A 17188-nucleotide genomic window follows, 5' to 3' on the forward strand; every position below is an offset into this window, starting at 1 on the left:
AATTGATCGGTACCAAAGCTAAAAATTGCACCAAGCTAAACAAAGGGCAATCCCGTCAATTCAGATGTCATTTCCTTCTTCCAAACCTTGATGTTGATGGTGCCACTCGATCTCATGACACCTTAACTATCGTCTCTCCGTACCCCGTCTCTGGCTTCGCCCTGGGAAGGATCGCCGGATCGCAGCTCGTCTTCGTCCCCCCCCCCTCCCCGATCTCGGCCTGCCCAAGCCCTAGATTTCTAGGGTTTGTTCTAATCGAAGCGCGAATTTCTCACGCCTTCCTTGCTTTCTTTTCGTCTTAGTTGGGGAAGATGGTACGTCCGCTCTTCTTCTGTGCTCTCAATCGTGTTCTTTGTCGTAGTAACATTAGATCTGTGGTGGATCGCCTTTGATTCCACTGGAGTGGTTCACGATTTGTTATTTGTTGCTTGGATCCCGTGCGTCTTGTCGTTAAGAGTCTGAATTGTCTTGAGATCTGGGTTTCTAGTGGTGGCTGATGGTCGTTTATTTTTCTTTCTTCGTTGTTTTGGTGCCTGCGACTGCGATTGCAGCCTCTCAGACTAGATATCAAGGTATGTGCTACTGGTACTTGTGAAAACTTTAGTAGATATTACTTGGATCTTCTGTTTGGGTTCAACCCTAGTGTCGAATTCATGTGGCATTTGATGGTTTTGTCTTCATTTATTCTTACGAGTGTCTGTACATCAGAGGAAACTTGCTCAAAGGTCAGAAAGGGTAAAATCGGTAGATCTGCATCCAACAGAACCATGGTAAGAGTGAAAGCCTCTTCGAACACACCCATCCGTAATAATTATGGACAAGGACAACGCAGGTTTTCTGCATGACGAATAATCCTGCATGGATTTTCTTGCTGCAGGATTCTTGCAAGTCTATATTCTGGAAGTGTCTGTATATGGAACTATCAAACACAGGCAAGTTTCTAATATGTTGGATTTGCATTGGTGTTTCTTTTTTGCAAAGTAATTTCAGTTAATTGCTTCCATCGAACATTCTTTCATTACTCCTTGGTGGGAATTTTACTTGCTTCACTATGTGAGCAGCTACCTTAATGGAAAATTTACATATGCAGAGTGTTACCAACATGCTTGTGGACTGTGATTATGTTATTTGCCTCCACCTTTCAAGATAATTTTTTTTCTAGATCCTTCAACGTGTATTATTTTTTGAATAATCTGGAAGTAGTTAGGGCGTAGCAAAATTTAAAGTACTCAACTGATCCTTTTAAGGGTGAATAGAGTAACGATGTCTTTGACAGTAAGAGCACAAACTAGCTCACACTAAAAAGATTCTTGCATAATCCAAAATGAGGTGTGCATATTCTATATGTTTAATTTTTAGATGTCATTTGGTGTTTGGTTTGACCTGATGAATTTTAATCAAGAAATCATTGATTGCAGACTATGGTAAAATCTTTTGAGGTCACTGAGTTACCAGGTACACTGCTCTCAATTTGAGCATTTTCTCATTTCTGAAAGTAGGCCTAAATCCTGAAAATTTATGTGTTGAAATTTCAGTCCGATCAGCAAAATTTATAGCGCGGAAGCAGTGGGTTGTGGCTGGTGCAGATGATATGTTTATTCGTGTCTACAATTACAATACTATGGACAAAATTAAAGTATTTGAGGCACATACAGATTACATACGGTGTGTGGCTATACACCCAACACTTCCATATGTTTTGTCATCATCAGATGACATGCTGATAAAACTTTGGGACTGGGAGAAGGGTTGGATGTGTACCCAAATTTTTGAAGGACACTCTCACTATGTGATGCAAGTTGTCTTTAATCCAAAAGACACAAATACTTTTGCAAGTGCCTCCCTGGACCGCACAATAAAGGTGTTGCTTTAAAATCTTTGACATTGTAATATGAACTTTACTATGGTTCATCGAGTACCTCTGACTGTTTAATCTATTTTTTCCAGATATGGAATCTTGGTTCTCCAGATCCAAATTTTACTTTAGATGCTCATTCAAAAGGAGTAAATTGTGTTGATTATTTTACTGGTGGTGATAGGCCATATTTAATTACTGGTTCTGACGATCAAACTGCAAAGGTGTGGCTCATGCTCTGTTGTGGTTCTTGCCTCATGTTCTACTCCAAAGTTTTCTGCTAGTGAACTCTGTTGAATCAGGTCTGGGACTATCAAACCAAGAGTTGTGTTCAAACACTTGAAGGTCATACACACAATGTTTCAGCTGTCTGTTTTCATCCTGAGCTTCCAATAATACTAACAGGTTCAGAGGATGGAACTGTTAGAGTTTGGCATGCAACTACATATAGGTAATTTTATTCTTGAGATAAGTTTAAGCTGTATTAACTGTATGTGCATCTTAAGTTGTCTATTTGAAACAGTTTAATTCTTTTGATTCAAGCATCATATACCCCATTATTGTTTGTGAGATTCAAGAATTGGTGTGACTAAAATGGCGGTCCAATGCATGAAGCTCCTGCTAGGGAGAGGGTGTCTATGAGGGTCAATGTACAGTCTTATCATGCAAGTGGATAATTGATTCCGTGACTTGTACTATTGGCAGCAAAGTCACAAAGGAGCAAGGGCAACCATAACTTGGTTCTGTTGCTTGCCCTCTGTTAAATGGTTGATATAACCTGTGTTTAAAAAATGTCATTCTGTCTCTAGGACATCTATGTTAAACAAAAATTAAAACTTTCTGTTAATTTTTAGCAGCAATGAATAAAGTTTATTAGTTAATGGTGCATAACTGACTGAATTGGTGCCTCTTTGAAGATCATCAAGATGAATTTGAAACATTTTTGTGCTTGTATTTACTATATCGCCTCTTTGAATTGGTGCCTCTTTGAAGATCATCAAGATGGTGAAAAAGATATATACTAACTTGTTAAAGCTAGGGAAAGAAAGTGTAAGGATTTAGGTAATATTAGATGTATTAAATACGAAAATCAAAGAATACTTGTTAATGATAATGAGATTAAGGAAAGGTGAATAAATTATTTTTTATAAATTATTTAATGAATATTTCATATAGGACTTATATTTAATAATAAATAATAGTAGTAGATTTAATAATCATAGATTTATTCGTAAAATTAGAACTAATGAAGTAAAAAATATTAAAAAGATAAAAATAGCTAAGAGTGTAGGACCTGATGGTAACTCTATTGAGGTATGAAAAAGTTTAAGGGACAAGGGAGTAGTTTAGTTAACTAGCTTATTTAATAAAATCATGATATTCGAAAAGATACCTGATGAAGGGAGAAAGAGTTTTTTAGTGTCAATTTACAAAAATAAAAGTGACATACAAAATTGTTCAAATTATAGAGGAATTAAAATCATGAGCCATACTATGGAATTTTAGGAAAAAATAATTAAAAGTAGGATAAGGCTTGAAATAAATATATCTGAAAATCAATTTGGCCTTATGCCTGAAAAATTAATCATAGAATTTTTTTTATTAAGATAATTAATGGAAAAGTATAGGGAGAAAAAGAAAGATTTGCATACAATTTTTATTAACTTAGAGAAAGCCTATGATAGTGTTTCTAGAGATTTATTATGGTGGGTTTTAGAAAAAAAATGTGTATCCACTAATTATACTGATGTTATTAAATATATGTATGATATTGTAGCTATTAGTGTTAGAACTATAGTGTGTCTAATGAGTTTTCTATTAGCATAGGATTACACCAAGGATCCATATTAAGTTCCTATTTTTTCACATTGATAATGGATGAACTTACTAGTCGCGTACATTATAGACCTTCCTAGTGCATGTTATTTACTGATGATATTGTCTTAGTTGATGAGAGTCTAAGTGAAATTAATTATAAACTTGAGACATGGAGACAAGTCTTAGAAACTAAAGGTTGTAGATTAAATAGAACTAAAACTGAATATATAAAATGTAATTTTAGTAAGTCTAGAAATAGATAAGAGAATATAGTTAAATTGGATGGATAAGAAGTTTCTTTAAGTAAAAGCCGTAGATATTTTGGATCAATTATTTAACAAGATGGAGAGATCGATGAATATATTATTCATAGAGAAAACATAATGGTTTAAATGATTAAGGGCGTCAGGAGTCTTATGTGATCATCGGATATCTTTGAGAGAAAATTTTATAAGACAATTATGAGACCAATAGTGCTTTATGGATCATAGTGCTAGACAGTTAAGAAAAAAACATATATAAAAAAATTGTGTTGCCGAGATCAAAATATTGAGATGGATATTTAGAATTATTAAGAAAGATAGAAAAAAAAATACTTTTATTCATGAACAACTAGGTATTGCTTCGATAGAGGATAAGATGAGAGAAAATTATTTAAAATGGTATGAGCATACGCTGATGAGACCTCCAGATATTGTAGTCAAAAGAGGTGAAATAATTAATATTAGTGGTACGAGAAAAGATAGAGGAAGACCTAAAAAGACCATAATAAAAACTATGAATAAAAATTTAAATACTCCAAGCTTAGCTAAACATATGATTTTTTACAGATCTCAATAATGGCAAAATATCCATATAGCTGACCCCAAATAGTTGGGACTAACAACTTTGTTGTTGTTGTTGTTGTATATACCATATCGCCTAATTATTTGGAGTCTCCTGAGGATCGCATTAGCGTTTATATGTAAAATTAGGTTAAGGTCAAGCAAGAGAAGTCTGGACATGATGTTATTTTTCTCATACCATATTTCATGTTTGTTTCTTCATGTTTTTTTTGTCTTATTGAACACTTCTTTTTTGTTGTTTCCTTACAGCTGTTGGTCTACCAAGCTGGACACACTAACTTAGAATATGTTCATTAAGCTGTCCTTGTAAACTATATTTCCTATATCAAACAGTAGTACTTCTAATCAGGAATTTTGGTGATGTAAGTTGTTATTTCATCTTGAACTTTTGAAACATGTAACGATGCCATTTATACATGCCCTTCTGGGGTGGACTCTTGATTTGCTACTTTGAATTTAATTATTTGTTATTAGCTTTTTTGCATTATGATATGTATTTCTGTGATACTGAGAATGCTTAGATTTTGTTTATGATTGGTCATCAAAATGGATTGATTTTGTATTTAAGATGGTGCAGATAGGTTTGGATCTGGGGAAGTGGAGGTATTGGGTGTTTACAATGATCGTTTGTTTTTCAAACCATAAAACAACTTCTATGAGTCTCCAAGGGCAAGACTTGTGATAATGAAAATCTAATCGGATTTGTTATGTTGTGGTAGTTGGAATATTGAGAAGTTAGAACCACATTATCATTTTCCAATTAAGACAACCAATATTTTATGATGTTTCTTTTAGCAATTCAAGCCTAGATACTTGTACTTTTGTGGCAGATTTGGGCATTATTTGTCTTTTTGGTACTTTGCATTTTGCAATGCACTCTATTAGCTTTTTAATGTGGCTGTTCAACATATATTCTTTTGCCCAATCTTTTAAAAGGTATGCAGGTGCTTCAGGTATCAAAGAAGGCATATGTGGGTGCTTGTGCAAATCGATTAAGTACATCTAGAAAACAGTTAAAAAATAATAAGTAGAACATATTGCACCATTTTCAACTGACATACCTATGGGATGATTTTTATAAATTTTTAAAGTTACTTGAGTGATGAGTTATAAGAAACATACAATATGCAGCTATAGAAGTGGTCTTTTAGACTGTTAGACTGTCTTTTTAATGTCTAGACCATGGTTCTTTATTGCATGCAACACATTGATACTTCATCCGAAGGTATAGACCCCTGAGAAGGGTTTGTAATATTTTCAGTCTCATTTGTAATTGATCAATTGGTTCTGATTAAGGGCAAGTGATATGGGTGGGCTGGAATTTGATGCCTAATGACTGTTAGATGGCATAAGCAGTAAAGACTTTTCATATAATGTACAAATTTAAGTGGCCTATTACAAGTAACTTGGGTGTATGGCTCATACTGGTTGCTAGTAGGTTCATTAAATTAAGGCACAAATTATTGTGAGGCAATGATGTTACTATGGAAATGGTTCATTGGTCATTATTTTCTTACTTGCACAAGTCTCTTGCTGCCATTTTTTGATTGGTTATGTTGAAAAGAAGACAAACAGCTTAATTGGCAACAGGATCCAACTATTGTGCATTCAATATTTGTGTTATCTGCTTTGTGTTGTCTTTTAATGTATACCTGGATACAGTGGTGCTCAGTTGCCAAATCCGATCTAGATGTTTTAATTTGTATAATATACATTCGCAAAGATGCAGTTTATTGTTAATCCATATTCATTCAAAATTGTTCTGTGGCAAGCTTGGATTTTGTTCTTTTATTTAATCAGGGTCTTTGTTTCTATACTTTCACAGACTTGAAAATACACTAAATTATGGTCTGGAACGAGTTTGGGCTGTAGGATATATTAAGGGATCAAGAAGGTATGGACAAGCCCTTTTTGACTCCTTTTCTGTTTCCTGTGCATCATGTTAGAGATGTTTTTGGTACAACATCATTTGTCAATTGACAATATGGACATTTATTATTTTATTTTAGAAAACCCATTAAATCTAAGTTCTAAAAAGCGATAATTGGTTTATCAAAAAAATCTCAAAAGTTGCTTTGGAAAATGTTGTGGTCAGCTCTTGATGACTATTGTGCATGGATGGCTCTTTGTCAGGGTTGTAATAGGATATGATGAAGGAACCATTATGGTGAAGATTGGTCGTGAAGTACCAGTTGCTAGCATGGACAGTAGTGGAAAAATCATTTGGGCAAAGCACAATGAGATTCAAACAGTTAACATCAAGACGGTCGGAGCTGATTTCGAGGTTAGGTAGCTCTAGCCCACTATGAAGTAGCATGCAATAAACTTCTGAATATCATGAAGGTTATGGAATTTTTTCTGTCCTCAGGTTACAGATGGTGAAAGATTACCTTTAGCTGTGAAGGAGTTAGGAAGCTGTGATCTCTATCCACAAGTATGTTTAGCTAAAAGCAATATTAATATGATTATTTCTTTAATTTTACTTTACCAATTAGCGGTTTCAGATGACGAAGCACTGCAAAATTACAATTATTCCAAAGAAATATAGAAGATCAAAATTTTTTGAAGTCTTTTGTGGCAAAGCTATTTACACAAGTAACGCTAGCATATACCTTTAAAAGAACCTGTTATATTTGGTTGCTGATGTTTACTTTCTGGTTTTATAGCTGTAAACAAGTTGTTTATGATTTCAAAAATTTTTGTTTTTGTGTTGTCATTTAAACCTCAAGGCTTGACAATTTATTTTGTAAGAGGACTTACTTCTCTCGATGTATTTCAGACAAAGGATTATGTCTAATTCCAATTTTAATGGATGTCTCTGAAGAGACGTCAAAGGATTGTGTCACAAACTGTTCTATGCTTGTCTGTCTTTGGGTGCACACCATATCATGTTGCACCATTGCATGACTCTGGTTCAGAGCCAATGTCGCTGATGCATAGGCACATGCTATATGCTAATCATTTAGTACTTCTTTGCTTCCTCAACGCTTTTTCATTTTTTTCTTGTGTTCTAAATTATCTCTCTCACATTGGCTTTGAGATTGTTTTGTGCCTTTTAGATTGATTATAAAACAGAGTAAAGATAGAATCTTAGGAATTTAGGGAATAATATATGCAAGAAGTCAGTGCCTCTGATATAAATGTGTTGAGATAGATGTGTCAAACTACTGGGATAAGTAAATAAGAAAATGTTTAGAATCAACATGCAGAAAATGCTAGCATAACTGATATGAGAATGTTGAAGTCAATAAAATGTTTTTGCTTCAACAACATTGATATAAGATAAAATTAAAGACCTATAGGTTTTTGTGATTAGACAATGTAGTTGATTAGGATTTATGATGTAAGGAGAAATGGAGAGAGACCTAAGTAGACTTTATTAGAAACAATATGAAGAGTTTCTATTCTTCTGATTTAATTGAACAGTTCAGTGGTGGGAAAAGATTTATGTAGTTGACTCTAAATAGATGGGATATTATGACTTGTTGTGGATGTTGTTATGTTCATTCTTGATAAATAGGGATGGTTTCAGTTAAGGATAAATAGGGAAAATCATTTAATGTCGTCTGGATATGCACAAAGGATTGATCCAATTAGAAGATTTAAGTTGGACCACTGGTCAAGGAGTGGTAGATGAAGGGCCTAAGAAAATTTATTAAAAACCATAAAAAAATTGATGGTTGTCATCTGGCTAGTGACATTCTCTTCCATAGATGTCAGTTATATGAGATCAGATATCTAACATGTAGAGGAAGTTTACTTTAGTTTTTCAGTTGTAGCACTTGTTTATAAAGGTAAATTGGTGTAGCTGTGTGCTTGTGTGCACACTTGTATTTTTGGGCCGTGCAGGATAGGTGCTGCTAGTTGGTTGGTCTATGGGTATGTTATGAGATGGAACCATGATTCAATATCTCCATGCTGGACAACATATATCAGTCTGCATTGTCAAGGGATGTGGAGGAGGAGAAGTAGATGAGGAGGATAAAGAGGAAGAGACAGGGGAGGAAGAGAAATACGACAGCAAGGCAAGGGGGGCACCAAACGTTAGCTGGCAGCAGCAGCAAGCAACAGCAAGCAACAGCTAGAGAGAGAGAGAGAGAGAGAGAGAGAGAGAGCTGTCACTATCAAAATTTAAGAAAAATAATTTCGAACCGGTATCAATTCTGAGTCAGACTGGTCCAACCAGAACTATTACCTTGGATGGAATCCCCACTGGGCATTATTCATCTCATAGGCCTCTATGTGTTGAGCATTATGATCCAGTACTTTAATTCATTACCCATATGGCTAAGCTGTCTGATCATGCACTTACAATTTATGCTGATACATGCTATACATTGCTTCATCTACTGGCACCTAAATCCTTGCTTTAGGTAACTAACACAGGAAATGTAAAACTTCTGCATTGACTGTCCCCAATGGCTTCCATGGCAAATGTAATAACTTTCAATATGTTTCCAGTGGCTTCCCTATGATTTTGACTAATTAAATTATGTATTTCACCAAGGAGGTAAAACTTTTGAGTTGTGGCTCAGCAATTATAAAATTTCTCTCGCCGCTGATTAATATTGATAATGTGTTGGGGGCAAACTAATAATAATATTTTAGTCAATTGCTTAGATTTGGTGAAGAGATGCTTTCTATCAGAAAATCTGCTTTTGGAATTGCTTAAAGAAGTTGATGTAGCATGTTTATCCTTTTAGTTATTAGTGTTGGATTTTCTGCTTTCCATTAGTATGCATTATACATAGTTCTCATTCCTTTCTTTGCCCAGAGTTTGAAGCACAATCCAAATGGAAGATTTGTCGTTGTTTGCGGAGATGGAGAATACATTATATATACTGCCTTAGCATGGAGGAACAGATCGTTTGGATCTGCTCTGGAGTTTGTCTGGTCAACTGATGGAGAGTATGCAATCAGGGAAAGTACATCAAAGATTAAGATCTTCAGTAAAACCTTTCAGGTTTGCCTTTTATCTTCACTTATCTATTTGCGTTCTGGAAGTCTGTGTTATGGATGTATTTACTTGCTTGGATTTGTCTCTCCATGAAAAATCAAGAATATACTGTTATAAAGTAATAATGTGATATGAAGCAAGATGCTTCATTAACCTACTATATGATTTCCTATATGCTGAAATAGGTGGAAAATCATCTTTTTCATGATGTTGATTCATAGTCTTTTTCTACAGAAATGGATTTGCATGTGTTCAATAATTATTCTTATCTCATGATGGAGCATGCTATATAGGTTACAACCACTAGAAAACTTTAGTGAACTATGAACATTTATTCCTGACTTTTGGATGTTCTGGGATCTTTCAGGAGAGAAAAAGTATTAGGCCAACATTTTCCACAGAGCATATTTTTGGTGGAACACTGTTAGCTATGTGCTCCAGTGACTTCATTTGTTTTTATGATTGGGCCGAGTGCAGATTAATACGCCGGATTGATGTCAGTGTTAAAGTAAGTTCATGATTGCCCTTGTAGTATTTTTCTAGGACATGATAGCTCCCTGTAAAAATTTTTTCTTTTGTGTTGCAGAATCTCTATTGGGCTGATAGTGGTGACCTACTGGTCATTGCTAGTGATACTTCCTTCTATATTCTTAAGTACAATGTAAGTTGTTCTATTTATATTTATCCTTCTGCAAATATGTTGTATACAAATAGTGCTTAGTGATTTACTCTTCCTGCAAACTTGCTTTCAATTTTTTTGCATTTTCATGTTCATTTGTGTTGCTTTTTCTTGCAGAGAGATGTTGTTTCCTCTTACCTAGAAAATGGAAAACCAGTAGATGACCAAGGTGTTGAAGATGCATTTGAGCTTCTTCATGAACTAAATGAGCGGGTTAGAACTGGGATATGGGTTGGTGACTGTTTCATTTATAATAATTCTTCTTCACGGCTAAATTATTGTGTTGGTGGAGAGGTAAACTTATTCTGAATCCCTGATTTTATTCAGTTGCATATGGTAGTATTCTTTGTGTTACGCAATTATTGGTTTGTTGAGTTCAGGTGACCACCATGTTCCACTTGGATCGGCCTATGTACTTGCTAGGATATCTTGCTAGTCAAAGTCGGGTGTATCTTATTGACAAGGAGTTCAAGTTAGTTGGCATAACAGTTGCTCTGTGAATCTTCCCTCATTTTTCATTGACGATTTTCATCTGGGTAATATTTATTTTTTTTCAGTGTCATGGGTTACACCTTACTCCTCAGCTTGATTGAGTACAAGACACTTGTGATGCGTGGGGACTTGGAACGTGCTAGTGAAGTTTTGCCATCAATTCCGAAGGAACATCATAATAGGTACATGTTTTTCTTCAAAAGAATTTGTTCAATATTTGATAGACCATAACACATAATTTTGTTTATGAAGTATAGTTGTTAGTTGAATTCAGTCCAAGTATACTCTGCATAACAAATGCCAAGACTACATGTGTACGGTTTGTGTGATCTAACACCTGCTTCCCATGATTTTGGGACTGGATGTATTTTTTTGCATGCAATTATGTTTACCTAGTCTTAAATGTAGAATACTTCTGTCTGTTTAAATATCCTGCTATTGTTTTTCGTTTGTCATTGACTGTTGGAAATTTAATTTGCTAGTGTGGCTCATTTCCTGGAATCTCGGGGCATGCTAGAGGATGCTCTTGAAGTAGCAACAGACCCTGATTACAGATTTGACCTAGCAGTTCAGCTTGGTAGATTGGAAATTGCAAAGGTACACTTCATGATCATGTAACTGAATGATGGTTGTAACACTCTCTCTTTTGTTTTCGCTCTATCTTTGAGTGATATATCTCCTTCTAGTCCTGTCTTTTCCTTTTCCATTTGAGGATAGAAGTTTCCTCTGTAGGCGATTGCTACGGAAGTACAAAGTGAATCAAAGTGGAAGCAACTAGGAGAGTTGGCTATGTCTACCGGGAAGGTATATTTGAAAACTTTATAATATTGGCTATTTCCGGCTATTATTAGGACAATTGTTGTATGCAGATAAGTTGATTCATTGTTTTGTTGTTTTATGCTCTCATAACTACTTATTCATTTGTAAATTATTCAGATACACTCGCATTGAAATTTTAGGAACATTTATTAAGTATGATATTATATCAGTTGTCACGCGCCTTGCTCAAGTCCTGAGATGCATAGAAGAAATTGTCATTTAAAGAAGGCTGTAGGTGCCGACCTTAGATTAAATTGCCTTTAGCACCATTAGTTTCAGCCAGGAATTGGCACAGCACACGGCATCAGCATGGCATGAAAATTTCTTTGCCAACATAAGTTTGCTGACAAATCGAAAAAAAAAAAAGATCAACAAAAACTGGTGACAGTAAAAAAGATACTTCTTTTCTCTGGTTTCTCATCTTTTTTGGTTGTCCCTCCTCCCCAACATTGGCAGCATAGTATGGGCACAAGTGGCAAGAAATATCAAGTTGAAGCATGGCAACAGCAAGTCGAGAGAACCCAAAAATAATAGGAAGTTATGGTTGATGTGTTAGTCTCTTCCAGTTAAAGGTCAAAATCTTAGTTTAGCCCATGAATGACTGACTCAGCTTAGTACTGAGACCCCTTGTTTCAGGTCTCAATACCGGACAAGTTTAGGATAATTTGGACAATATGTTGAAAAGTTGTTGAACTCTATCATCTTGTTGGTTGTAGCTAATTCAATACTGTTGATCTTCTCCTGCTTTCTGTAGAGGACAATATTAAAGTTTTTATTGGTCTTGAACCTTCCTTGTTTGAGTCTCATATTCTGAAGGATATAGTCATTTGGAGCATATTAATTTTAGAGGAAAATTAACCCTAGAAATTAGCTTGTTGAACTGAAACATCCTGTTACATGGTTATCACTTATTTTGACATATTTCAATTCTTATCACGCAGTTGGAGATGGCTGAGCAATGCCTGTCACAGGCTATGGATTTGAGTGGCTTATTGCTTCTTTACTCAGCTCTTGGTGATGCTGAAGGGATAAATAAACTTGCATCTCTTGCAAAAGACCAAGGAAAAAATAATGTTGCCTTTCTTTGTCTATTCATGCTAGGTAAATTGGAGGATTGCCTTCAGTTATTGGTGGAGAGGTACTTTTTTCTTTTGCGTGATATAGCCCATACCCTTCGATGATTATGTTATGATGTATGGAATTTTATGAACTGCATTATTAATTTATTATACATGGCAGTAACCGTATTCCAGAAGCTGCACTAATGGCAAGGTCTTATCTTCCAAGCAAAGTCTCAGATATTGTGTCAATTTGGAAAAAGGATCTCAACAAGGCATGCTTCTTTTCTTTTCTTTGCTAATTGTTTTCTAAATTACATGTTTTGGTTCTAATATCACAACAAGAGTTGGGGATCTTTTATTCTGAATTGTCAAAATGGACTGGACCATTCACTTGACTGATCACTTTTTGTAAAGGTCAATCCAAAAGCTGCAGAGTCTTTGGCTGATCCTGAAGAGTATCCTAATCTTTTTGAAGACTGGCAGATTGCTCTGGCTGTTGAATCGAATGTTGCTGATAAAAGGTCCTTGTCATATCTTCTCTTATTTAGATTTTGCAGAGTGCTCTTTTGCAAAACTGAAGTACTCGATTATTGACTAATTTGCTAAAACAAGAACAATTGTTCTTCATATGGGTGTATTGAGCTAATATGAGTTTGCATATGATTAGATAGGGACAAAGTTATAAATGAACTATGATTTTCTAGATGATATTTAGATTTGGTAGGAGGCCAGTTATGTAACTTCTTTTCTCATCCGCAACGAGGCTGATAATTTAACTTCTAATGGCTTTTCTTTGTCTGAAGTATCCTTTGTCAGGATATGCACAATTAATTTTATTTGGTATTCATGCTGATTGTGTTGTTTCATTTCAAAGGAGTTTACTTGTTTATATGTTGTATTTAGAAATTCTATTATGCTAGAGTCTATTGGACATGAGTCTAACCCTTGTTTATGTTGTCATTGTCACTTACTTTGAAACTGTTATTAAGTGGACTGTGGATGTTATAATAAGATGCTTGGTCTTCACTGACTTGTGTAGGTTTATTTTCTTGTAGAGGTATTTGCACATACAGAAGCAAACAAATACAAACACATGCTTACATTTTCTCATGAAGGTCATTAATTGGTCATATTTATGAGGAAGATATATATTATTTAAACCTTTAATTGCCAATTCATCATAAGGTAATTTGTGGGCTTCATCCCTTTGTAAACAATAAAAACAGTTCTCAAAGAGGGAATTACATCTGATGATGCTTGACAAAGGAAGGTTTTAGGAATTCCTGATTATCATGAATATGTGAGAAACTTCTGTATCTAGGTTTCAAATTATACTGTTTAATCAATTAGTTGTTCTTATGTATGCAGAAAATCAAATTAGTTTGATGAATGTCTCTTTTTCATTATTTGATGGTATCCATGCAAGTTGATATATGTGTCAACACTAGGTGCTTAATTCATTATATTCATTGTCATTTAATTAGTTAGTTATTTATCATATATGCATCAAATCAAATTAGTTTGGTAAAATCATATCTCCTTTTCACGATTTAATGGTAGCTACGCAAGTGAAATGTGGCAACAGCAGGTGCTGGTATCCATTATATTCACTGTCCTATCTGCATGAAAAGATGGCAATGAGTGCTTTGGTGGCAGCTGGAAGCTTAGATGGATGTGATTAAAAATAAAAAATTGATGATTCTATTATACTTTTGTTTTGAAATTGGAACTAGCAATGTGGATCTTGTGGGTTAATACTGCAGTACACTTTTCCAATTATGTTCACTTGGATTTCTGGAGATAGACATTTGAGCATTAATTATATGAACTGCACAATGTTGATGCTATGGTTCTGGTGTTTTTATTTGGTTAATTTTGAATGTTTCTGCAGTTGTGTTTCATTTGCTTAAGAATTAAAACTACTTAATAATAACAAAAGTTATTGTCAAAAGCAGGGGTACATATCCTCCTGCTGAGGAATATTTACACCATACTGAAAAGTCAAATATCAGTCTTGTGGAAGCTCTAAAAAGCATGCAAGTTGATGATGATGCCCTGCCTCTGGAAAATGGTGATTCTGGCCACGAGGTATATAGTGCTTTCGATTTTAAAACTTTTTTGCGAGAGCAAATTGTTTCTCGTGGAAGTTAAAGTAGAGCATTGTGCATGAAAGGCTGACATAGGTTTTGATTGACCCAAAATTTTTATTTGGAGCAGCCAAACATTAAAAAAAGTATGATACATCATGTTCTTTGTATTAGCCTCAGGCAGATCATATCAAAACTGGTCAGAGTAATAGTGGGGGCTGCTGTTGGCAAAAAAAAGTAAGCTTGTTAAGGTCAACAAAGTGAGTGGCAACTGCTAAGAGGATTATCAACTGAACACCTTACTGTTATGCAAGATTTTTTTAAGGAACATTAAAGAAAATTTAATTACTATTAGGAATCCAGACATAACAGATACATTATCTTTTCTTGACTTGAACTTGTGTAAAACACTATTTACTAAAACCATCTTATTCCCATCAACACTATGTAGATAGCCAAACCCGATATCAATAAATTATTTCGTTGTTGCCAGTAACCAACTCATACACTTCGGATGCTCAAAGTTTTGGAGCTAAAAAAAGAACTCATGAGAAACTGAAAATTGTGTTCTTTTTTTCTGAGTCATGTACTTGAATTTCATCTGTCTTGTTCTTGGGTTGTTTGATTTGTGCTCTTTGCAAAGCCAACCCATGCTTTACATTATTCAGTGGTGAACAATTTGCAGGCAATGGAAGAGATTGGAGTAGACGATGGTCAAGAGGAAGCTGTTGAAGTTGATGTAGATTATTCGACCGATAGTGCTGTCCTTGTCAATGGAAATGAGGGTGAGGAACAGTGGGGTATGAACAATGAAGGAACTCCATCAGCCTAAACACATTGGTTGGGCAAGTGTAAATCCAAATTTTGTGTCTGGTGATTAATTGTTTTCCCATCAACTCCCACATTTGTCCCGAAATATTCCAAGTGCTTCTGGTATAAAAGAAAAGCAGGTGTTTCTGACCTGAAGCATTGGACTACATCCTCTACCAAATTAAATGACTAGAAGACCACATTGTAGGGACCACATTTCCATTTGATTCCTTCCATATTGTTAATGGTGGCTGCAAAAATTTATCTTGTAAAATGCTTTGTTGTTAGCTAGTCAAAGATTAGTTTCCCCTCTTTTCTTAGATACATGGTTGAAAACATGTTTGGGCTTGTTTTCTTATTTGCCTGTGGATGGCAATAGCTCCCACTAGTAACTCCATTCAGACTTCGTTACTGATTGTGTCAAAGGTTTTTATGAGTTTTATATCGTGCTCTTCTATGGATTTGAAGTATGGGAACCGTTCTTATAAAATAAGGGAATTATATTTTTTTTGTTTTTCTTATATTTCCGTAGACTGACTAATTCTGTTACTGACTCTCCCTCTCTCTTTCTTTGTGCTGATTTTGCAGTGCTAACTTCCCATGAATAGCAACTTTGACAGGAGGGGATTCAAATATTGAAGTCATCACTCGGGTAAGTTGAAATCACATCCTCAAAGTTAATATTTTCCTCAGACGCATTTTCTCAATATACTGCAGAACAAAAATACATCAGATGCTAACTCATTACATATTAGCATGCTGCAAATAACCTCCATTGTTGCAACTTCACATGCAAACACTACACATGTTTTTTTTTCTTTTACTAATATTGTGCATCTGCTAAGAATCATGGGGGGTTTAATTATGGTAACTAGTAAAACTTCATTTATGGTAGTGAATGTCTCAAGCTTCATTGAGCACAATATTGAACTTCCGACACAGTTGCTTTTTTTTTCTTCTTTTATACTGCCAATGAATGAATCCCCTTGCTGCATAATCTGATCCAGAAAGAGAATTTAGCGTTTTTCTTCAGTATGCTTTGTGATTGACCACAGCTTGTAATGTCTGCAGTAATGATCAGGTTCTAGGAGGAAAATTTTGGTGGCTCTATTATCCTGCAGCCTTGAGTTTTCTTCCTTGTGATCTCTGACCTTCCAGAATCATCAATTGGTATATGCAGATTCATGAAATGGCGTAAAGCCACAAGTTGCTTGTGCACTTGATTCCTAAAGAACAGGTTCGATGAGCTGTCCTTGGTTTCTCCGGCCATCCTTTCTGCATAGCCTATCAGACTACTTTAATTCAGCTATTGTGTTCGATTATGTCATTTTTAAATGTTTGTTATTGTTTATTGAAAAAGAAAATTCTTGAAAACAGTATTATGACCGAGTTGGTTTTCTTTTTATTCTCAAATGAAAAGCATAATCACTTGATGATCTTTTTATCATTCTCCTAATTTTCATCATTAGCATTTCATCCTTAATCAACTTAGCATGATCGGTCCAAGTTGTAGGTGACTAATAAATTTTGTAATATCTGCTAACAAAAAACAAAGTGAATATTCTGTATTAATAACAATCAGAGTTGATGTAGATAAACTGCAGTCTGGGACGATAAGGGTTTTTGACGATGTTAATTGCATATGTAACATTCCTCCAAATATTTTTATTATTTATATTTAAATATTTTAAAAAAAATTAATCATCACTGACTAATTTATGAAGAATATTTCAATCAGGTTCCAACAACATTATATTATTGATTA

The 17188-nt window shown here is 34.8% G+C and overlaps 1 protein-coding gene across 10 annotated transcripts; it reads left to right on the top strand.

Moving 5' to 3' along the window:
- The first annotated feature begins 151 nt into the window (after nt 1–151).
- Nucleotides 152–16870, top strand: LOC135607417 (coatomer subunit beta'-1-like). 10 transcript variants are annotated; one of them, XR_010485175.1, is made up of 26 exons: nt 152–314; nt 552–572; nt 709–770; nt 878–932; nt 1419–1455; nt 1536–1861; nt 1948–2079; nt 2158–2306; nt 6344–6412; nt 6652–6802; nt 6887–6952; nt 9293–9481; nt 9843–9983; nt 10062–10136; nt 10272–10448; nt 10535–10626; nt 10712–10828; nt 11129–11243; nt 11379–11450; nt 12407–12603; nt 12705–12798; nt 12941–13047; nt 14482–14614; nt 15299–15486; nt 16012–16075; nt 16495–16870. XR_010485175.1 is itself a non-coding variant. In XM_065099256.1 (26 exons), the coding sequence occupies exons 1-25, from the start codon at nt 312–314 to the stop codon at nt 16029–16031; spliced, it is 2700 nt and encodes an 899-aa protein (XP_064955328.1). In that variant the 5' UTR covers nt 152–311; the 3' UTR covers nt 16032–16075; nt 16604–16870. The 10 variants fall into 10 exon arrangements, 4 of the variants coding, with proteins under 4 accessions (XP_064955328.1, XP_064955314.1, XP_064955320.1 ...); XR_010485179.1 differs by having other exon boundaries at nt 16604–16870; XR_010485178.1 differs by having other exon boundaries at nt 15299–15464.
- Nucleotides 16871–17188: the final 318 nt, after the last annotated feature.

This window comes from Musa acuminata, chromosome BXJ1-2, assembly GCF_036884655.1.
Source record: "Musa acuminata AAA Group cultivar baxijiao chromosome BXJ1-2, Cavendish_Baxijiao_AAA, whole genome shotgun sequence".
NCBI classification, from domain to species: Eukaryota; Viridiplantae; Streptophyta; class Magnoliopsida; order Zingiberales; family Musaceae; genus Musa; species Musa acuminata.

Bases quoted from the DNA above. Each gene is read 5' to 3' on its own strand.
- LOC135607417 (XM_065099242.1), top strand. The intron at 10,137-10,271 runs GTAAGTTGTTCT...TTTTTCTTGCAG, and splicing joins TCTATATTCTTAAGTACAAT to AGAGATGTTGTTTCCTCTTA. The intron at 12,799-12,940 runs GCATGCTTCTTT...CTTTTTGTAAAG, and splicing joins GGAAAAAGGATCTCAACAAG to GTCAATCCAAAAGCTGCAGA.